The 14,829-nt window shown below is 43.1% G+C and overlaps 1 protein-coding gene across 1 annotated transcript; it reads right to left on the minus strand.

Moving 5' to 3' along the window:
- Positions 1 to 880: 880 nt before the first annotated feature.
- Positions 881 to 3,645, minus strand: fzd9b (frizzled class receptor 9b). The gene has a single exon (XM_007564164.2). The coding sequence runs from the start codon at positions 3,132 to 3,134 to the stop codon at positions 1,386 to 1,388; it is 1,749 nt and encodes a 582-aa protein (XP_007564226.1). The 5' UTR covers positions 3,135 to 3,645; the 3' UTR covers positions 881 to 1,385.
- Positions 3,646 to 14,829: the final 11,184 nt, after the last annotated feature.

The following is a 14,829-nucleotide window of genomic DNA, read 5'->3' on the forward strand; positions in this document are numbered from 1 at the left end:
AGTGTTGTGCAATAAAACAACCTGGTGTGTGAGGTTGCAATTTGTGTTGGCACCGGAGCGATGCAGCCTCCTAATGTAAAAGCTATTTATTTTCCCTCTTTTATGGACCGTCTGAGGACATGGTGGCTCTCATGGTTTATAAAAACTGAGTTTACGACAGAAACGCTAGTGGCAAGAACCCACTCGCAGCTCTTATTTAATGAAAATAATGTTTGACATTCTTCCTCTCTGAATAAGTCGTTATTTATACCTTGCGGTAATTTCTGCAGGCATAAAGGTGAATTGTTCTCACCGAACAAAATGTTTTGTGAAGGTGGGATTTCTCTAATCCACGTCAGATATTCCCGGAGCCGCGAGCCGGCATTGAGCCTGAACGCTCAGCTAATAGTCCATCAGTTCAACGAGCCGCTCCAGCGTTGAGTGGCTGTGCTGAACTCGAATCTGTCAGTGAAACCACGCAATAAGTCTGAAATCCACTTTAGATTTGTGCTCTCAGATCAAAGTGCCAAGTGTTTTGAACGACGATCAAATGGAGCGGAGAGAGGGGAGCGGGAACAACAACACTGACTCCGAGGAAAAGGATTAAAACAGCCATTAATTTAATATATTCCTCCTCGAAGTGCTGCTGCATTTTTTTTTCTTTTTAAAGCCGATGACGCAAACGCTAATGCCTGCCACGGTTTGTCACTCCGTTCATCAGCGATTCTCTTTGAGGATCATCGACGAGGATGCCTCTGGGAAGACAAACACAGGTGCCGAGAGTCCCACAGTTTAAAAAAAAATAACCGTGAGATGGCACAAAAAAAAAAAAAAAAAAGAGTTGATGATGATGTGTTTGCATTGAAATCCTTAAGACGCTTAAATAACCACTGGGATGCAAGACAGTTTTACATGAACTCCACAGATTTATTAACCTCCTCCACCCCCAGCAAAAAAAAGCCACATTTTCTTTTAAAAGGCACTTAATTTCCCTTACCTTTTGAAGCATGTAACTAAACAACTCCTGTGAGAGCCAAGTTGGGCTTTTAAATTAAATATATTTACAATAAATAAACCATTTTTTTTTTACAGATTTATACAGATAACCATGACACTCAGAGAGGAAAATACACAAATATTTCCCAACATCCTCCCACTTAAACAGTATATGCATACACATTGATATATTTTCGCTTTGCAAAACTGGAGAACAGCATGAACAAGAAAATATGGGGGAACATTTCCCTTTATGTACTGACTGAATACTGTTCATAGATACCTGTGTGCCCTTCAGCAGCAGCAGCAGCAGCAGAGAAGTACCCAACAATTCAGTTCAAGTCCTTAAGCAGCTCCTCAAGCAGGGCACATGAGTTGTGTGTGTGTGTGTGTGTGTGTGTGTTTTCCTGTCAGACATGTGTGGGGCTGTCTGAGTGTGGGTCAGTCTTGGCCATGTGCAGAACCACAGCAGGGGATTTGTAGTGGCAGTGCGTGCTGCCGCAGTTCACGCCGCCGCAGGGCTTCCTCCCACTAGTCCTGTCCGCCAGCTTCCTGCTGCACAGGCCCTGCCAGGTCTGCAGGGTCTTGGAGCTCCACACCCACACCCCACTGGTGATCCCCACCACCAGCGACATGAAGATCTTCAGCATGAACACGGCCACCGTGGGCACGGACGTCTGCAGCGAGCAGTCGCCGGCGGGGCCCCCGAAGGAGCCGCACTTGGTCTGCAGGCCCCTCAGCTTCCAGTAGTCCATGTTGAGCCGCTCGTAGAAGTAGCAGACGATGACGCAGGTGGCCGGCACCGTGTAAAGGATGGAGTAGATGCCGATCTTCACCATGAGCTTCTCCAGCTTCTCCGTGTTGGTGCCCTCCGTCTTCATGACCTTGCGGATGTGGAAGAGGGCGACGAAGCCCGTGAGGATGAAGGAAGTGCCGATGATCAGGTAGCAGGACAGCGGGATGAGGACGAAGCCAGTGAGTGCCCCCGAGTCCATGCTGCCCACGTAGCACAGCCCCGTCAGCTCGTCCCCGGCCACCTTCCTCATGGTGAGGATGATGATAGTCTTGAGAGCGGGGATGCCCCAGGCGGCCATGTGGAAGTAGTTGCTGTGGGCTTCAATGGCCTCGTGACCCCACTTCTTCCCCGCAGCCAGGAACCAGGTGAGGGTGAGGATGACCCACCAGATCGAAGACGCCATCCCAAAGTAGTAGAGGATGAGGAAGACTATGGTGCACCCAGTCGACTCCAGACCCTCCTGGATGATGTACAGCTCCCCGTTCTCCCGGTCGCAGGCGATGTTCTCCGGCCCCGCCACTGAGCGGATGATGAAGGCCACGGAGTAGACGTTGTAACACATGGAGAGGAATATGATGGGCCTCTCGGGGTACTGGAAGCGGTGGGGCTCGAGGAGGAAGGTCAGAACGGTGAACGCGGTGGACACAAAACACAGGATGGACCACACGGTCACCCAGATGAAGGCAAAGTCCTTGTCCTGCCTGGACCAGTAAACGTCCACGGCCGGCGAGCAGCGCGGGGCGCAGGACTGGCTCTTCTCCACAAACTGGAACTTATCTGGGTTTTCACAGGAGCCCACGGTCCCCGGAAAGCGGGCCCCACTGGCACCCGGCTGCCGTGGCCGGTGGGGCACCGGGAGCATCCCCTCACCCTTCTTACCCTCCGTCCTGGTTTCGTTCTCGGGGGCCTCCATGCACAGGGCGTTGGGGTCATGCCTGGTGGGCAGCTTGGAGCAGTTGAGCGAGTCGGGCCAGGTGTAGCTGAACTGCTTCATGATGGGGGCACACTTCTCCCTGGCCTGCTCGCACATGGGCCTGCAGGCGGGGATGGAGGTCGACACTTTGTCGGTGCACATGGGGGCATAAAGGGAGCAGAGGAAGAAGCGGAGGTGCACGTCGCAGCCGTATTTCACCAGGGGAGCGAACTCCAGCAGCTTGATGGCAGCCTCCTCCTGGTCGTCGTGCTGCATGAAGTTGGGCATCCGGGTGAGGTTGTAGCCGATCCCCTGGCACATGGGGATCACGATGGGCTCGCACTTCGCCGGTCTGTCCCGGTCCAGGTCGTACGAGCCAATCTCAAAGCTGGAGCTGGAAATCACCAGCAGACACAAGGAAAGCACCACCTGCAGCGGACAACCATCCATGCTGATTATTTTCAACTAGGAAAAATAACAAGTCTGTGTCCTTTAGGAATACGCATGAAAGTGTCAGAGAGAGAGACGGAGTGGTCCCCCCCCTTATTTCCACAGATAGCTGGAAAAATCCCTCCGAAAAAGAAAGAAAAAAAGGGGGGAGGTTGGAGGGGAACTGCAGTCTCTTAACGTTAGACCATGAAGTCCGTAAATAAACCAGATTAATCCAAGAGAAAGCTGAGAAACAGGTCCGTAACCACAACGTGACAGCCGGGAAACTTCGGTAATCAGCTGAGCGGAAACCAGAAGAATAAAACGCGGGGAGTTAATCCTCGGTTCAACCGGGAGAAACCAGACGGGAGGTCGGCTGTTCGTCTCGTGTGTTTTTTTTTTGTTTGTTGTTTTTTTATCGGCTCCAGAGGCTCCTCTTCCTCCGCTTTCAGGCTCCACACTGAAGTTTAAGAGCCGCTCAGAGGGACTTCACTCCAGCAGAGACACAGAGGAGGAGGAGGAGGAGAAGGAGGAGTGAGCGCCGTGACGCTCACATTTCAACCCCAGCACCACACAAGGAAAATTATCAGACAGATGCTGGAGGATGGTCAAATGCCTCTGACATTTCTGCCGCGAATAGTTCACTCACGCTTTCCAAGAGGATGCAGTTTTACATGCGAACCTCCTGCAGCCATCAACCCGATCTGAACAAGTTCATTATTTTGTGCTCTACACCGTAACGTGCAACTCGCGTTCATTTAGAAGCTGTTTACTAGGATGGCTTGGACAGAGCGCACATAGATATGTGAATGAGCAGCCTGCGCTCAGTTATTTTTACATTTATGCAGGGCCGCATTAACTATAAAAAGGACCAAGGGCTAAAATGATCACAAGGGCTCCCTCTGACCCTCAAGTGTCCTCCACGTAAGCCAAGTGTTTTATTTTCACCACAGAATGAATATAAATGAACATCAATATGCCAAATAAACACATAAGTGATATTTTGATTAATTTGGACAAGGTGGTAATGTGTCCGGAAATTATGTATATCCCAAACAGATTTTCTGTTCAACTGAAGAAGTTTGAGCAGAAAACTTCCTATGAGCCTTTCTTATAGGAAATGAGAATGGCTTCTAATCAAAGATCATAAAATACTGTCAGACATATATAAATGTTTTTTTTTTATTTAAACTGACTTAAAAAGGGGGCTGGACAGTGGCGCAGTTGGTAGAGCTGTTGCCTTATAGCAAGAAGGTCCAGGGTTTAATTCCCCAGCCTGGGGTCCCTCTGCATGGAGTTTGCATGTTCTCCCTGTGCATGCGTGGGTTCTCTCCGGGTTCTGCGGCTTCCTCCCACAGTCCAAAAAAAGCATAACTGTCAGGTTAATTGGTATATCTAAAATTCTCCCTAGGTGTGAGTGTGTGTGCATGGTTGTGTGTCCTGTCTGTCTCAGGATGAACAATGATGGACACACAGTCTCACACTCAGAACATTGTAGAAATTGTCCCTCACACTAGGGACAATTATGTTTGGAGAATGTAATTGTTAAATAAAACCATGCACAAAGACCCCTGGTTGGGATTTGAACCCACGACTTTCTTGCTTCAAAGCAGTATTGAAAACAACTCCCCCACCATGAACTTTTTAATCCATCAGTTAAGAGTTAAACTCTCTCCTCTGTGGTAATAGTGACATAAAATGGAAAAACTCTTGCAAAGTAAAGTTTTTGAAACGATCTAGGACGGAGGCAGCTTCTGAATAAAAAAGCCGACAATGTCCACGCATTAGGTCACTTTAATAAAACTCCACTGGATGTTGCTAAAAGGATTCCTTGTCTTTATTATATGAGGATATTAAAGAAGATGAAGTAAAATCTAACCATTACTTATGAGAAACCTGTCACTGCCTGCCTCTGCTGCCCTCGGTTAGTTTATTTTTCTCCGCTGTGGTTATAAGGAATAACTCATTCCACCTGTAAAACGATAGTCCCAGGGATGTCTTACTGTCGCTGACTCCAAATTACGAGTTCTGCTAATGTTTTCAAGAAACACCACGTGAAACTTTATTGAGTCTCACAGGTCAGATCCTCTAAAACCAGAGCTGTCTTGCAGCTGGCAGAAATCTCAACGCCTATTTTACGCGAAAGACTCAAAGTTGGAAGGAAGAGAGCGCTTTAAGGTGAACATGACGAGGAACAGACAGCCTGAAATCACACACACACACGCACGCACGCACGCACGCACGCACGCACACACAAACACAAGAAAACATCTAGCCTGGACCAGGATGATTTAATGAAGATACACAACCTCGTGCAGAAAGCAATAATGGATGCAACACTGACTGTGCTGGAGGAGGCTATTGTTTCCATCTAGCGGCGGCTGAATAGGAAGAGCCTGTAGCTCCACAGCTGTTGCACGGAGCATTTGATCTTTTCTCAAACAGGGAGGGATCTCGAGGATTTTGGCCTCTCGCCCTGCATGACTGAATTGCTTGTCAACTTGCATGCTGTCTCTATTAGCCCCAGCGCTAAAAGTCCGCCTGCTGAAGGTGGTTTTGCACCTGTCTGGTGGAGGCTGACCCTGCTGTTTGTTACATTAAGATGTTAATGTTGACAGCATACTGAGGGAATAAGGGTCTTTTATATGCTAAATTTAAAAAAAAGTGAGACAATGGGCTTTTTATGCGAGACTGTTGAACTATATCTTTTATTTCTGAGCAAGTGCGAGCGACCCAGTTGGAGCGAGATCTAGAGGATGTTGGAACACGCAGTCATAGTCCATAAATTAGGAAATGTGTTCAGATGAGACCAGTCTGCTTGTTTAGAAATACCCTTTGAAAATAACAGTTAAGCAGGTATTACACATACTTTTCATTAAGCTCACATTTCTGTTTTAAACGTGTTTTTTCAATGGTCTGTTATATTCTAATTTTAAATGTCACATTTGTAAATAAAAAAAATAAAAATCCTCATAATTAACAGAAATAGAGGCTTTCAAGAATCCATCCATGTGTAATTAATCTATATAACATGCCTCACTTAGTGATGAAGTTCCTGAAAATTAAAATAAAATTATAGACATTATTAGCTTCCCATGGAAATGAACTGTGAGATGCTATCTGCCTGCAACACTGCGCGGTCTCTTGTGTGACTCTGCACAACGCTCTGCAGCTGTAGTCCTTCTCTCTGTACGGAGTCGCTGAAGCCGCCTTTGGGATTCAAATACAATTTAATGTAATTTGCAACTCGCCAAAACAAGAACCTTGATGTCCTCCGTTGCCAAGTGTAGCTGCAAATGACATCTTGGGTGGTCGACCACAGTCAATGGTCAATCCACGTTCCAGCCCGTATTTATTGCCACAATCGGGCACAAGCTGCAATGGAGACACACCAATACAGGAAGAGAAGAACCAGACATTAACAGGCTACTGTCAGACTTGACAATGGAGAAGATGCTTTAGTCACAGCAATTAAACACAATCAGTTTATTTTCCTCCTTGTCAGATCCTTCCTGTAACCTTCTCTGATCTCCAGTTATTTTGTTGATTAGATGCTCCACAAAAGACTGCTATCAAGAAAGACATTAACCCAATTTGCTGAATCGGTACTAATTCCACTTCCATTCACAGGCATAACCACAAGACGCACATGGTTCTACATTTAGCACTTTGCATTTGTCGAGAATTTAAGCAATCTGACTGTAGTTTCATGAGAATTTGTTTGAAATAGGAACGAATCAACTACGCATCATCGGGATACTCAGTTATTTAGAATGCATGAAAATGAATGCAGACAGTTTTGAAACCTGACTTGAGGAAACATCCTGATTTTTTGGAAACCATGTGAGAATAGAACTAGTTGACGATGTGTATGCCGATGACATAAATTGGATTGTTGTTTTGTACATTGATTCTCCCTTTCATTGGGATGAAATGCACAGATGTGTGTGTGTGTAGGCCTGCAGAAGTGAACACCTATTCTACTATGACTGTTTCAGTTGTGTAGAAAGATTGACTCACTGAATACCAAAAAAAGCTATCATATAAATTCCTGCCCAATTTATCTCCAGCTGTGCCTCGCTTACCAAACATTCTTTTTGACAAGTTGAACAAATTTTCACCATGACTATAGACTAAACACATGCTGCAATGCTATAAATTTACATGGCAGCTATGCAAATGACACAGCAATAACGTAATATTAACATCATTTAAGCTCATGCAACGCAATGCAAAGGCTCTGTCTGCGATGTGGAAAATTTACTCACTTTCACATGCCAAACTGTTGAAATGCTGGTAATTTGACCTCTCCTTGACTTAGTTGCTAATCATTTGACTGCTTCCTGGTCCAGATGGTCACCCGATCACCAAAGTGAAATGAAACAACATTATTTTGGAATAAAGATCATGTGTACCCACTCGCATACCAATCCTGTACCACAGTAAAACAGCTTTTAGTTCAGTACTCATGAAATGTACTCTCCTCCTCCCATTTTACCTCCAGTTATTTCCTGTTTTACACAAAACAACCCAGTGAGATCTCAAAACAACAACAACAAAAAAATCATGTCTTATAAATTTTCCACCATTTAAGCTAGCCATTGCCTTCTTTCTTACACCATTTCCCTTGATTCAAACCTCACGTCAGTGCACTGCCTGGGTTTTTTCCTCATTAAAGTGGATTTTTCCAATAGAATTTCAACTGGACCAAATCAGTGAGCAAACTGAGAAGTTTTGAACAATGATTTAGTTTTTCCTGCGTTGTTTGTAGTTTTAGCGATGGCAGCAGAGGAAGTGAACAAAGCCGTTCAGTCCACGTTGGCCACGCTTCCAAATATTGAATTAGCATTAACAACCCCCTCGTTCAGCTCAGCACTTCTCCCTTTACAGTGGAGGACGGTTGTTTACAGTGCAGGCAATATCTGGTAGGCTGAATTAGCATCAAATTGCCGTATGACAAATGTGACAATGGCCAAGAGCCCAGACCCTCAAAGCAAAGCGTAAAACCAGGAGCTGGTTTTCCAGCAGGCTACTAAATAACAGTACCACAGACAGTATTCACCGGTTGTATTTTTAAATTAACAGTTGTAATGTTAAATGTGTCACGCTGTAGATTTTGTTCCTGGAGCGACGTCCATAAGGAATAAATAGCAGTGTTTCCTTGATTAGCTGGGGAGCCACAGGGTCTGACCGCAGTACTCCTGTGTGTCCTGGGCTCCACAGCGAGACACCATTGTGCTTTTCTGCCGTGTTTTTATTTCACCTAATTGTGTTATTTCTTCTTGACATGAACAGAAAATGGTTGAAGGAGTAGGAACATGGGTAATGGAGTATTTACATATTTTTTAGGCTTGCAGCTGATTTGTTTTGAGAAGGTCATTGTTATTTACTTTGCCATTCAGTGGGAGGAATGGATATATGTTATTTATTCCTCCCCCCTGCTCTCACTCTTCTCCTCATGATACTGCCGCATGTCAAGCCCATGTAATAAGTAGCCTCTACAAATAACCCCCCATCTTTTATTTCATGCATTCATCAGCCGATCTGGTGGCGTGTGGGCCTTGTAATTACTACCTCTTACTTATTGGTTATCATATATCAGGTACAAAGCTATAAACATCCCCTGGAACAATGGGGGAGCCTTGCCACAGCCTGGCAAGGCATTGCTATCCCAGAGCCACAGCCTGTTTGAGGTTGTTATGGGTGTAATAAGAGACACCTCACACATAAAGCAGTACATCTGGACCAGTGTACGGCTTTTGACAGGGAGCATAATGGTAAATTGTTGAGGCTAGAATCATGTCATTAACTCTTTACTCGGGCTACGTGTTGTAATCTGCAGTGTGGGCAGAATCTGACATGTGTGAAAGTTATCATGAAATGCAGTTGTAGTTTTCTGTTTTCCAATTACAGTCGCACTTAATGCTGTCTGGTAAAGCGATGGCACGGCTCTTCCTTCCAGATCATCAGTTTCAAAAAGTTATTAGCTGCAATGAGGGGACAATGTGCGCAAAATGTCTCAGTTACTCGGTTATGCAATTTTATGCAGCACTATTAGGTGACTTTGTGAATAGTCCTGATTCAATGCTTCAGTCCATCTGCGTTCCTCATCCATCTCTGTTTTCTAATGATGTCCTTCACAGCCGGAAACAGGTAGCAAAGAATGACGCCGCCGCCATTTCCTCCAAAACGTCAGCCTTGGTAAGATTAAACAAGGGAGTGATTCAGCCTCTCTACAAATGAGCCAAGTTTTCTCTTTCTTTTTTTTTATTTGCTCATGGAAGAAGAAAACAACACAGTTTTTGTGTTTACTGAACCTTTAGGTGAACATTTAAAAAAGAAAAAGGAAACCAGTCATAAGTAACGGACAGTCCAATGAACAAACTAATGCTCTACATCACAATTTAGTAAAACTGTTATTTTTTGTGCTTCTATTGACTAAAACAAAATCTTTATTTGATTTGTTAAGGAACAGAACATTTATGTTGGCATCCTAATGTCACAACACAAGTGGGAAAAGTAACTTTGGCTAAACAACTGCACTAACTTATATTACACTTCTCTAATAGGCAAGGCTATCTTTTATTAGTATTTTCTCTCCAGTTGAGAGAAGTAGATGAAAAGGCTGAAAATTTACAAGTATTTTAGAAATGCAAATGTGAAGATGGGTAAAAAGCTTTGCTGGTGTAAAATTGTTATTTTTTGTGGCATGAATTGGTGTAAAATACTTTCTATCAAACCTCCGTTACATTCCCTTATGGTCGGGTCTTTATTGTAATTAACAGCTGGTTCTCTATCAATCCACATGGATAAATAAAAGAATCATAAAGAAGCTTAGTTAGAGTTTTTAGCCTGGATTGATCTCTTTCAGTGACAGGAAAACCCAAACCAATGTTACAGAAGTTAATCTAGACTCTTGCTGCTCGTCTTTGGTTGCCTGTGCAACGCTGCGTTGCGTTGAAGGAATACTCCCTTTGGGTTCTGGAACGGGGCGGCGGTTCTTTTCCTTGTGAAAAGGTGAAACGCGGGTGCGTTGGGGTTGTAGAGGGACCAAACGTCTCAGGCTTCCTAGCAAATGTTTATACCTTGGTGCAGGAGAGAGTTCAGCTGAGAAACAAACCTCTGACTCAGAAAGCAAAATGCAGTTCTGGTTGTTGAAACACTGGACCAGCTCCCTACCCTTGTAAGGACATTTTGGTGTGCGAGGAACCTTTCATAACCAGTCTTTACGTGTCTTGCTGACTTGGGAAAGGCCAGCAGTTGTGTCCCTTGAGGTGTCCTGTGGTCCTTCTGGTATCCTGTTGAGGGTAATTTGGGAGTGAGAGATCACTGACCCGGTGCACATAACTAATTAATCTCTTTGCAAACACAGAAAGAGTTAGGCTCATTTTACCTGGCTGCAAAAAGTGAAACAAATTTCTGGTAAATATTGAAATTTACCAGCATAAACAAAACACAGATTCCCCGGTTTAAGAGGATTAAGATCCTATTACTCATTTTTGCAGATGTTGTTCTGTTTACCTCATCCAGCAAAGACCTCTTGTCACTGGAGACGTTTGCAGCTAAGTGAGAAGCAACCAGGTTAAAAGTTAGCACCTCCTGACCTGAGGCTTTCATTCACAATAAGAAAGGGCTGATTAATAATTCTGGGTTTGATGTGTCTTGTGGTCTTTGTTGTGAATGAGTGTAACACAAAGCTGAGGAACAACCTGGGTTGACGAACGTCTGTTGTGGAAAAGAAAGAAGTCGAAAGATGAAAGGTGCATATGTCGGCTGATACAATTTCAGGAGGAACTACAGGTGCAGGAATTTAGCTTCCCTTGCAGAGAGACTGAGCTCAGATTGAGTCAAAGTGAAGATGTTGGCTGTTTAGAAGATTGCTCAGAAAGGAGTCACCGCTCTTCCAATATCAAATAACACCAGTTAAGCAGTTTGGACATTTGGTGTGGTTGCTTTTTTGGCAAGATCTTGTTCCGAGGGAAATGTTTTGGGGATGACCCGCCAGGAGAACCAGTAACTTCTTGAATCTCTTTCTGCTTGTCGTTCCTTTCAACTGAGGCCCAGGTGGCCAGCAGGAAGTGACTCGGTTGATTATTGATATCTTGTGGAAGTGGTGCCTGTTGAATTGGCTACGTTGTTGGTAAATCAAGTGCAGGATGCAAAGTGTAGAGCTTTATTTATCTTGAGATTTCGTTCCGTGAGCAGGGACAGAATGAAGATCGATGGGCGTCTTGGGTTAGTGTCTGTTGTAGCTCATTGGGTAAAATTGTTTACCTTACCACAGAAATGTTTTTGTAACAGCTGTGTGGTCATGGGCTGTGGGACTTGACTGAAACAATGAGACCGTGAATACATGGAACCAAAATTAGCCTTTTTGCAGAGAGGCTGGGCTTAATTAGAGACAAAGTGAAGACATAGGCTCTTTGTGAGTTGAGCTCCTCCAACATCCAAGGGAGATGCTTCAGACATCAGAATGACGCTTGAAGAGACTATGTCACAGAACTCAATTAAAAACACATGGGAGTTCTTCTAGAAAAAGTCAGATAATCTTAAGGGACAGAGTTCTGATCACTGAGGAATTATGCTTAAAATTCCCATGGATTCAGCAGAAGACTGAATTGACGGCTGGATGTCTGCAGGTTAAGTTGCCTGTACATTTAGTTAATGTAGATTATGCTTTAATCTATGCAAGCATATTCTTTTTGTCAGTGCTAAAAATGATCTTTGCTGATGTGAAATAACTTCCACATCTTGACACATTTAACTTGTAAACAAAAGAGTCCTGTTTGCAAAGCAAATCAATTACGTCTTGTAATCGGTTTAAACCCCTCCCCCCCAAAAAAGCAAAAAGCTAAAACAACGTTCACTAATTCACAGCTGACCTCACTCTGAACTACTCCAACTTAGCTGTGACATGACCTCGGTTTGACCTCTGCAGGGAGGAAGTCTATAGGGTTACAGATCTGCAGCTGAATCATCAACTAGAAAAAGAAGAAGACAAAACACTCATAACTGGATACATTTACAAATCATTATACAACACAGACACAAACAGTAGGTGGAAATCAGGAAGTTTTGTAAAGATCACATAAATATTTTTGTCATTTTTTTCTTTTTTCAGAATTTGCAGCTGCAGGATGTTTATCCATACTTGAGAGATCGGGCTTGTGCTCTGATTTAGCTGTAGACACAGATAAACTCGGTGTATCTTCAGAATCTAAGAAACAAGTCAGACTGACACTTTTCCCAAGATTTTCTAAAACAAATCAGGTTTATATGAGAAGAATTTGTGCAATTTAGTAAAAGTTTGCGTGAGCGGAGGTCAATATTTTCAGGCTTTTGAGTTTCAGCCATGTCAGAGTCATGAAATAATTTATGGCTGATTGTGCGGCGTTGTAGCATTCTAGAGGTATGTTTGTATTTTCATGGAAAGGTTCGTCCTTTCGTCCTTAGTAGCTTGTTTTGAAAACAGTTACATGTTTCTCTTTTGCTTTTAAAGGCTGAAGTTTCGAAGTGCACACACACACACACACACACACACATACACACACACACACACACACACCCATGCTTTCGACCTCCTTCGGGAGCGATGCTGTGGAAAGCAGTAATGGGGTGACGCAGCGGTGCAGAAGGGTGGCGGGGTGTTTTGAATGGTTTTTGGAAAGAGGGGTCAAAGGACTTAGAAAAATCTTAAGATAACGTTTTTCAAGTAGGTGAGCCTAAACAACTGAGATATTATATTATTTAAATTGTTGGAATTTCTGCGGGAGGTTTAGAGAGGGAACAATAACCTGTGTGCCAGGACCGTATAACTTGAGAGGATGTCATAATCCGCTTTCCTGGAATGTAAATGCACAAAAAAAAAAAAAAGTGTTCTGCATTGGTAGGAGCGGGAATTGATTGGGTTTCACTGTGGGTCGGAGAGCAGCGAGTGGCCGACTGCCGGCCGTCAGCCAGACCGACATGGAAAGACTAAAAATGGACCGCTGGGTGTTGGAGTGAGCAAGGGTAAAAGGACCAACTAGCATATCTGACTGGAAATAACACACACAGTTGCTGTTTATTTTGTCAAGGCTTGTCAATCACCTTTAGCGAGTGCCGCATCGTACAGTATGATAACCACAGTTTACATTTATTTATTCTACATGCATCATGCCGCATTTAACAAAAATGCAGAAACAAAATTCTGTTTAGAAATGTATTTACTTCTCCTGCTCAGCTCTTACAAATTTCTGGCAAGTTTACTTTCACACCATGTCTGTTGTACTTTCAAGAACTATTGATGCTTCAGCTCATAGTGGTATCTTTGGTCTCCCGGAGCATTACAGTCAATACTCCGTAAGAGAGTTGGAAGTGATAGCTTTTACCTCTGTGATCGCGAGGCGTCACCTTCTTCTTAACTGGAAATCAACTATAGCCCCCCCAGCACAATGTAGATAAATGAGGTCATGTCCTTTTTGAAGGTGGAGAAAATTAGATATTCAAAAACTGGAAACTTGAACAAATTCTACTTTAAATGGCAACCATTTATTGAGTTTGTTGCTTCAGTGTAGAAATGTAAACCCCCTGCGCATCAATCCCCCCCTTTTTATTTATGTATTTACTTATTTTATTTATTTCTTAATTTTTTCTAATTTAATTAATTAATTTAAATTTTTTTTTCTTTTCCCAGTTTTTCTTTTTCCTCTGGAGGCGTATATGTGTGTGTGTATGTGTATGTATGCATGTATACATGTGTATGTGGTTTTTTTTCACTACTAATTCTCTTTCACAATGTTTTACTATTGGAGGTGTTCTGTATGTGTTCCTTTGTTCCAGAAAACATGTATCGCCTGGGAACTGCAGGTGAAAAATTGGCATTCTTATTTACAGAAGTGCTACTGTATGTTTTGTTCCTGTAATAAATAAATATATATATGTATAAAAAAAGAAATGTATTTACTACTGTTCTTACTTACTTATATCCTTATTTTACCTTTTCGCGTTAAAAGTGATTTAAAGTCTGCTGACGTGCATTAAAAGATTGTTTTTGGCAATAAAGCACCTGATAAGGTTTAGATCCAACACAGTGCAGAAATGCAATGTCAGCATTAATGGAAATTATTACGAGTTTGATATTCCTTGATATAATAAAAAAAATGAAAAAGAGCTGATTTCTGGTGTATGCCTTTAGGAAGGAAAAAGCAAAATGAGGTTTCCACCAGCATAGATAGGATTGATCCAATCCAATCATTCACATTCAGTACAGTTCAATGTAGAACATCCCAGCAGAAATCAGTAGATCACATGATGCCAGTTTGTGTAAAGGTATGTAAGAAAGCCTAAGACAGCCCAGTCAGATGCATCATGTAGTTACACTGAAATGGAAAAACTTAGGCTCAGCATTAGAGACACCGGTACAGGTCTCACTTTAATGCTCTTTTGTCATCTTTACAAATAAAATGAAGGTTTCAAACTGTCACAAACCGTCTCAAAACATTTCTGTCGATGTGTAGGATTAACCAGTTCAGGTTTGGTCAGTCTAAATATTTTAGATTTTTAACTAGAGACGACCAGTCTCATATCAACGTCACATTAGCCCTTTAGCTATTGAGCCATGGTGCATGGCATTATGCAACCTGCCATATTTAATCCAAATATGGTTTATTTTTCTGCTTGGTACCCAAGGTTACGCCACATAAACAATTTTACATGTGGAACTTTCTTCAGTGTT

The sequence above is a fragment of the Poecilia formosa genome, unplaced genomic scaffold, assembly GCF_000485575.1.
Source record: "Poecilia formosa unplaced genomic scaffold, Poecilia_formosa-5.1.2 Scaffold155, whole genome shotgun sequence".
In the NCBI taxonomy this organism is placed as follows: domain Eukaryota; kingdom Metazoa; phylum Chordata; class Actinopteri; order Cyprinodontiformes; family Poeciliidae; genus Poecilia; species Poecilia formosa.

What these genes read in the sequence shown, in the direction of transcription:
- fzd9b (XM_007564164.2), bottom strand. Translation starts at nt 3,134, where the DNA reads ATGGATGGTTGTCCGCTGCAGGTGGTGCTTTCCTTGTGTCTGCTGGTG.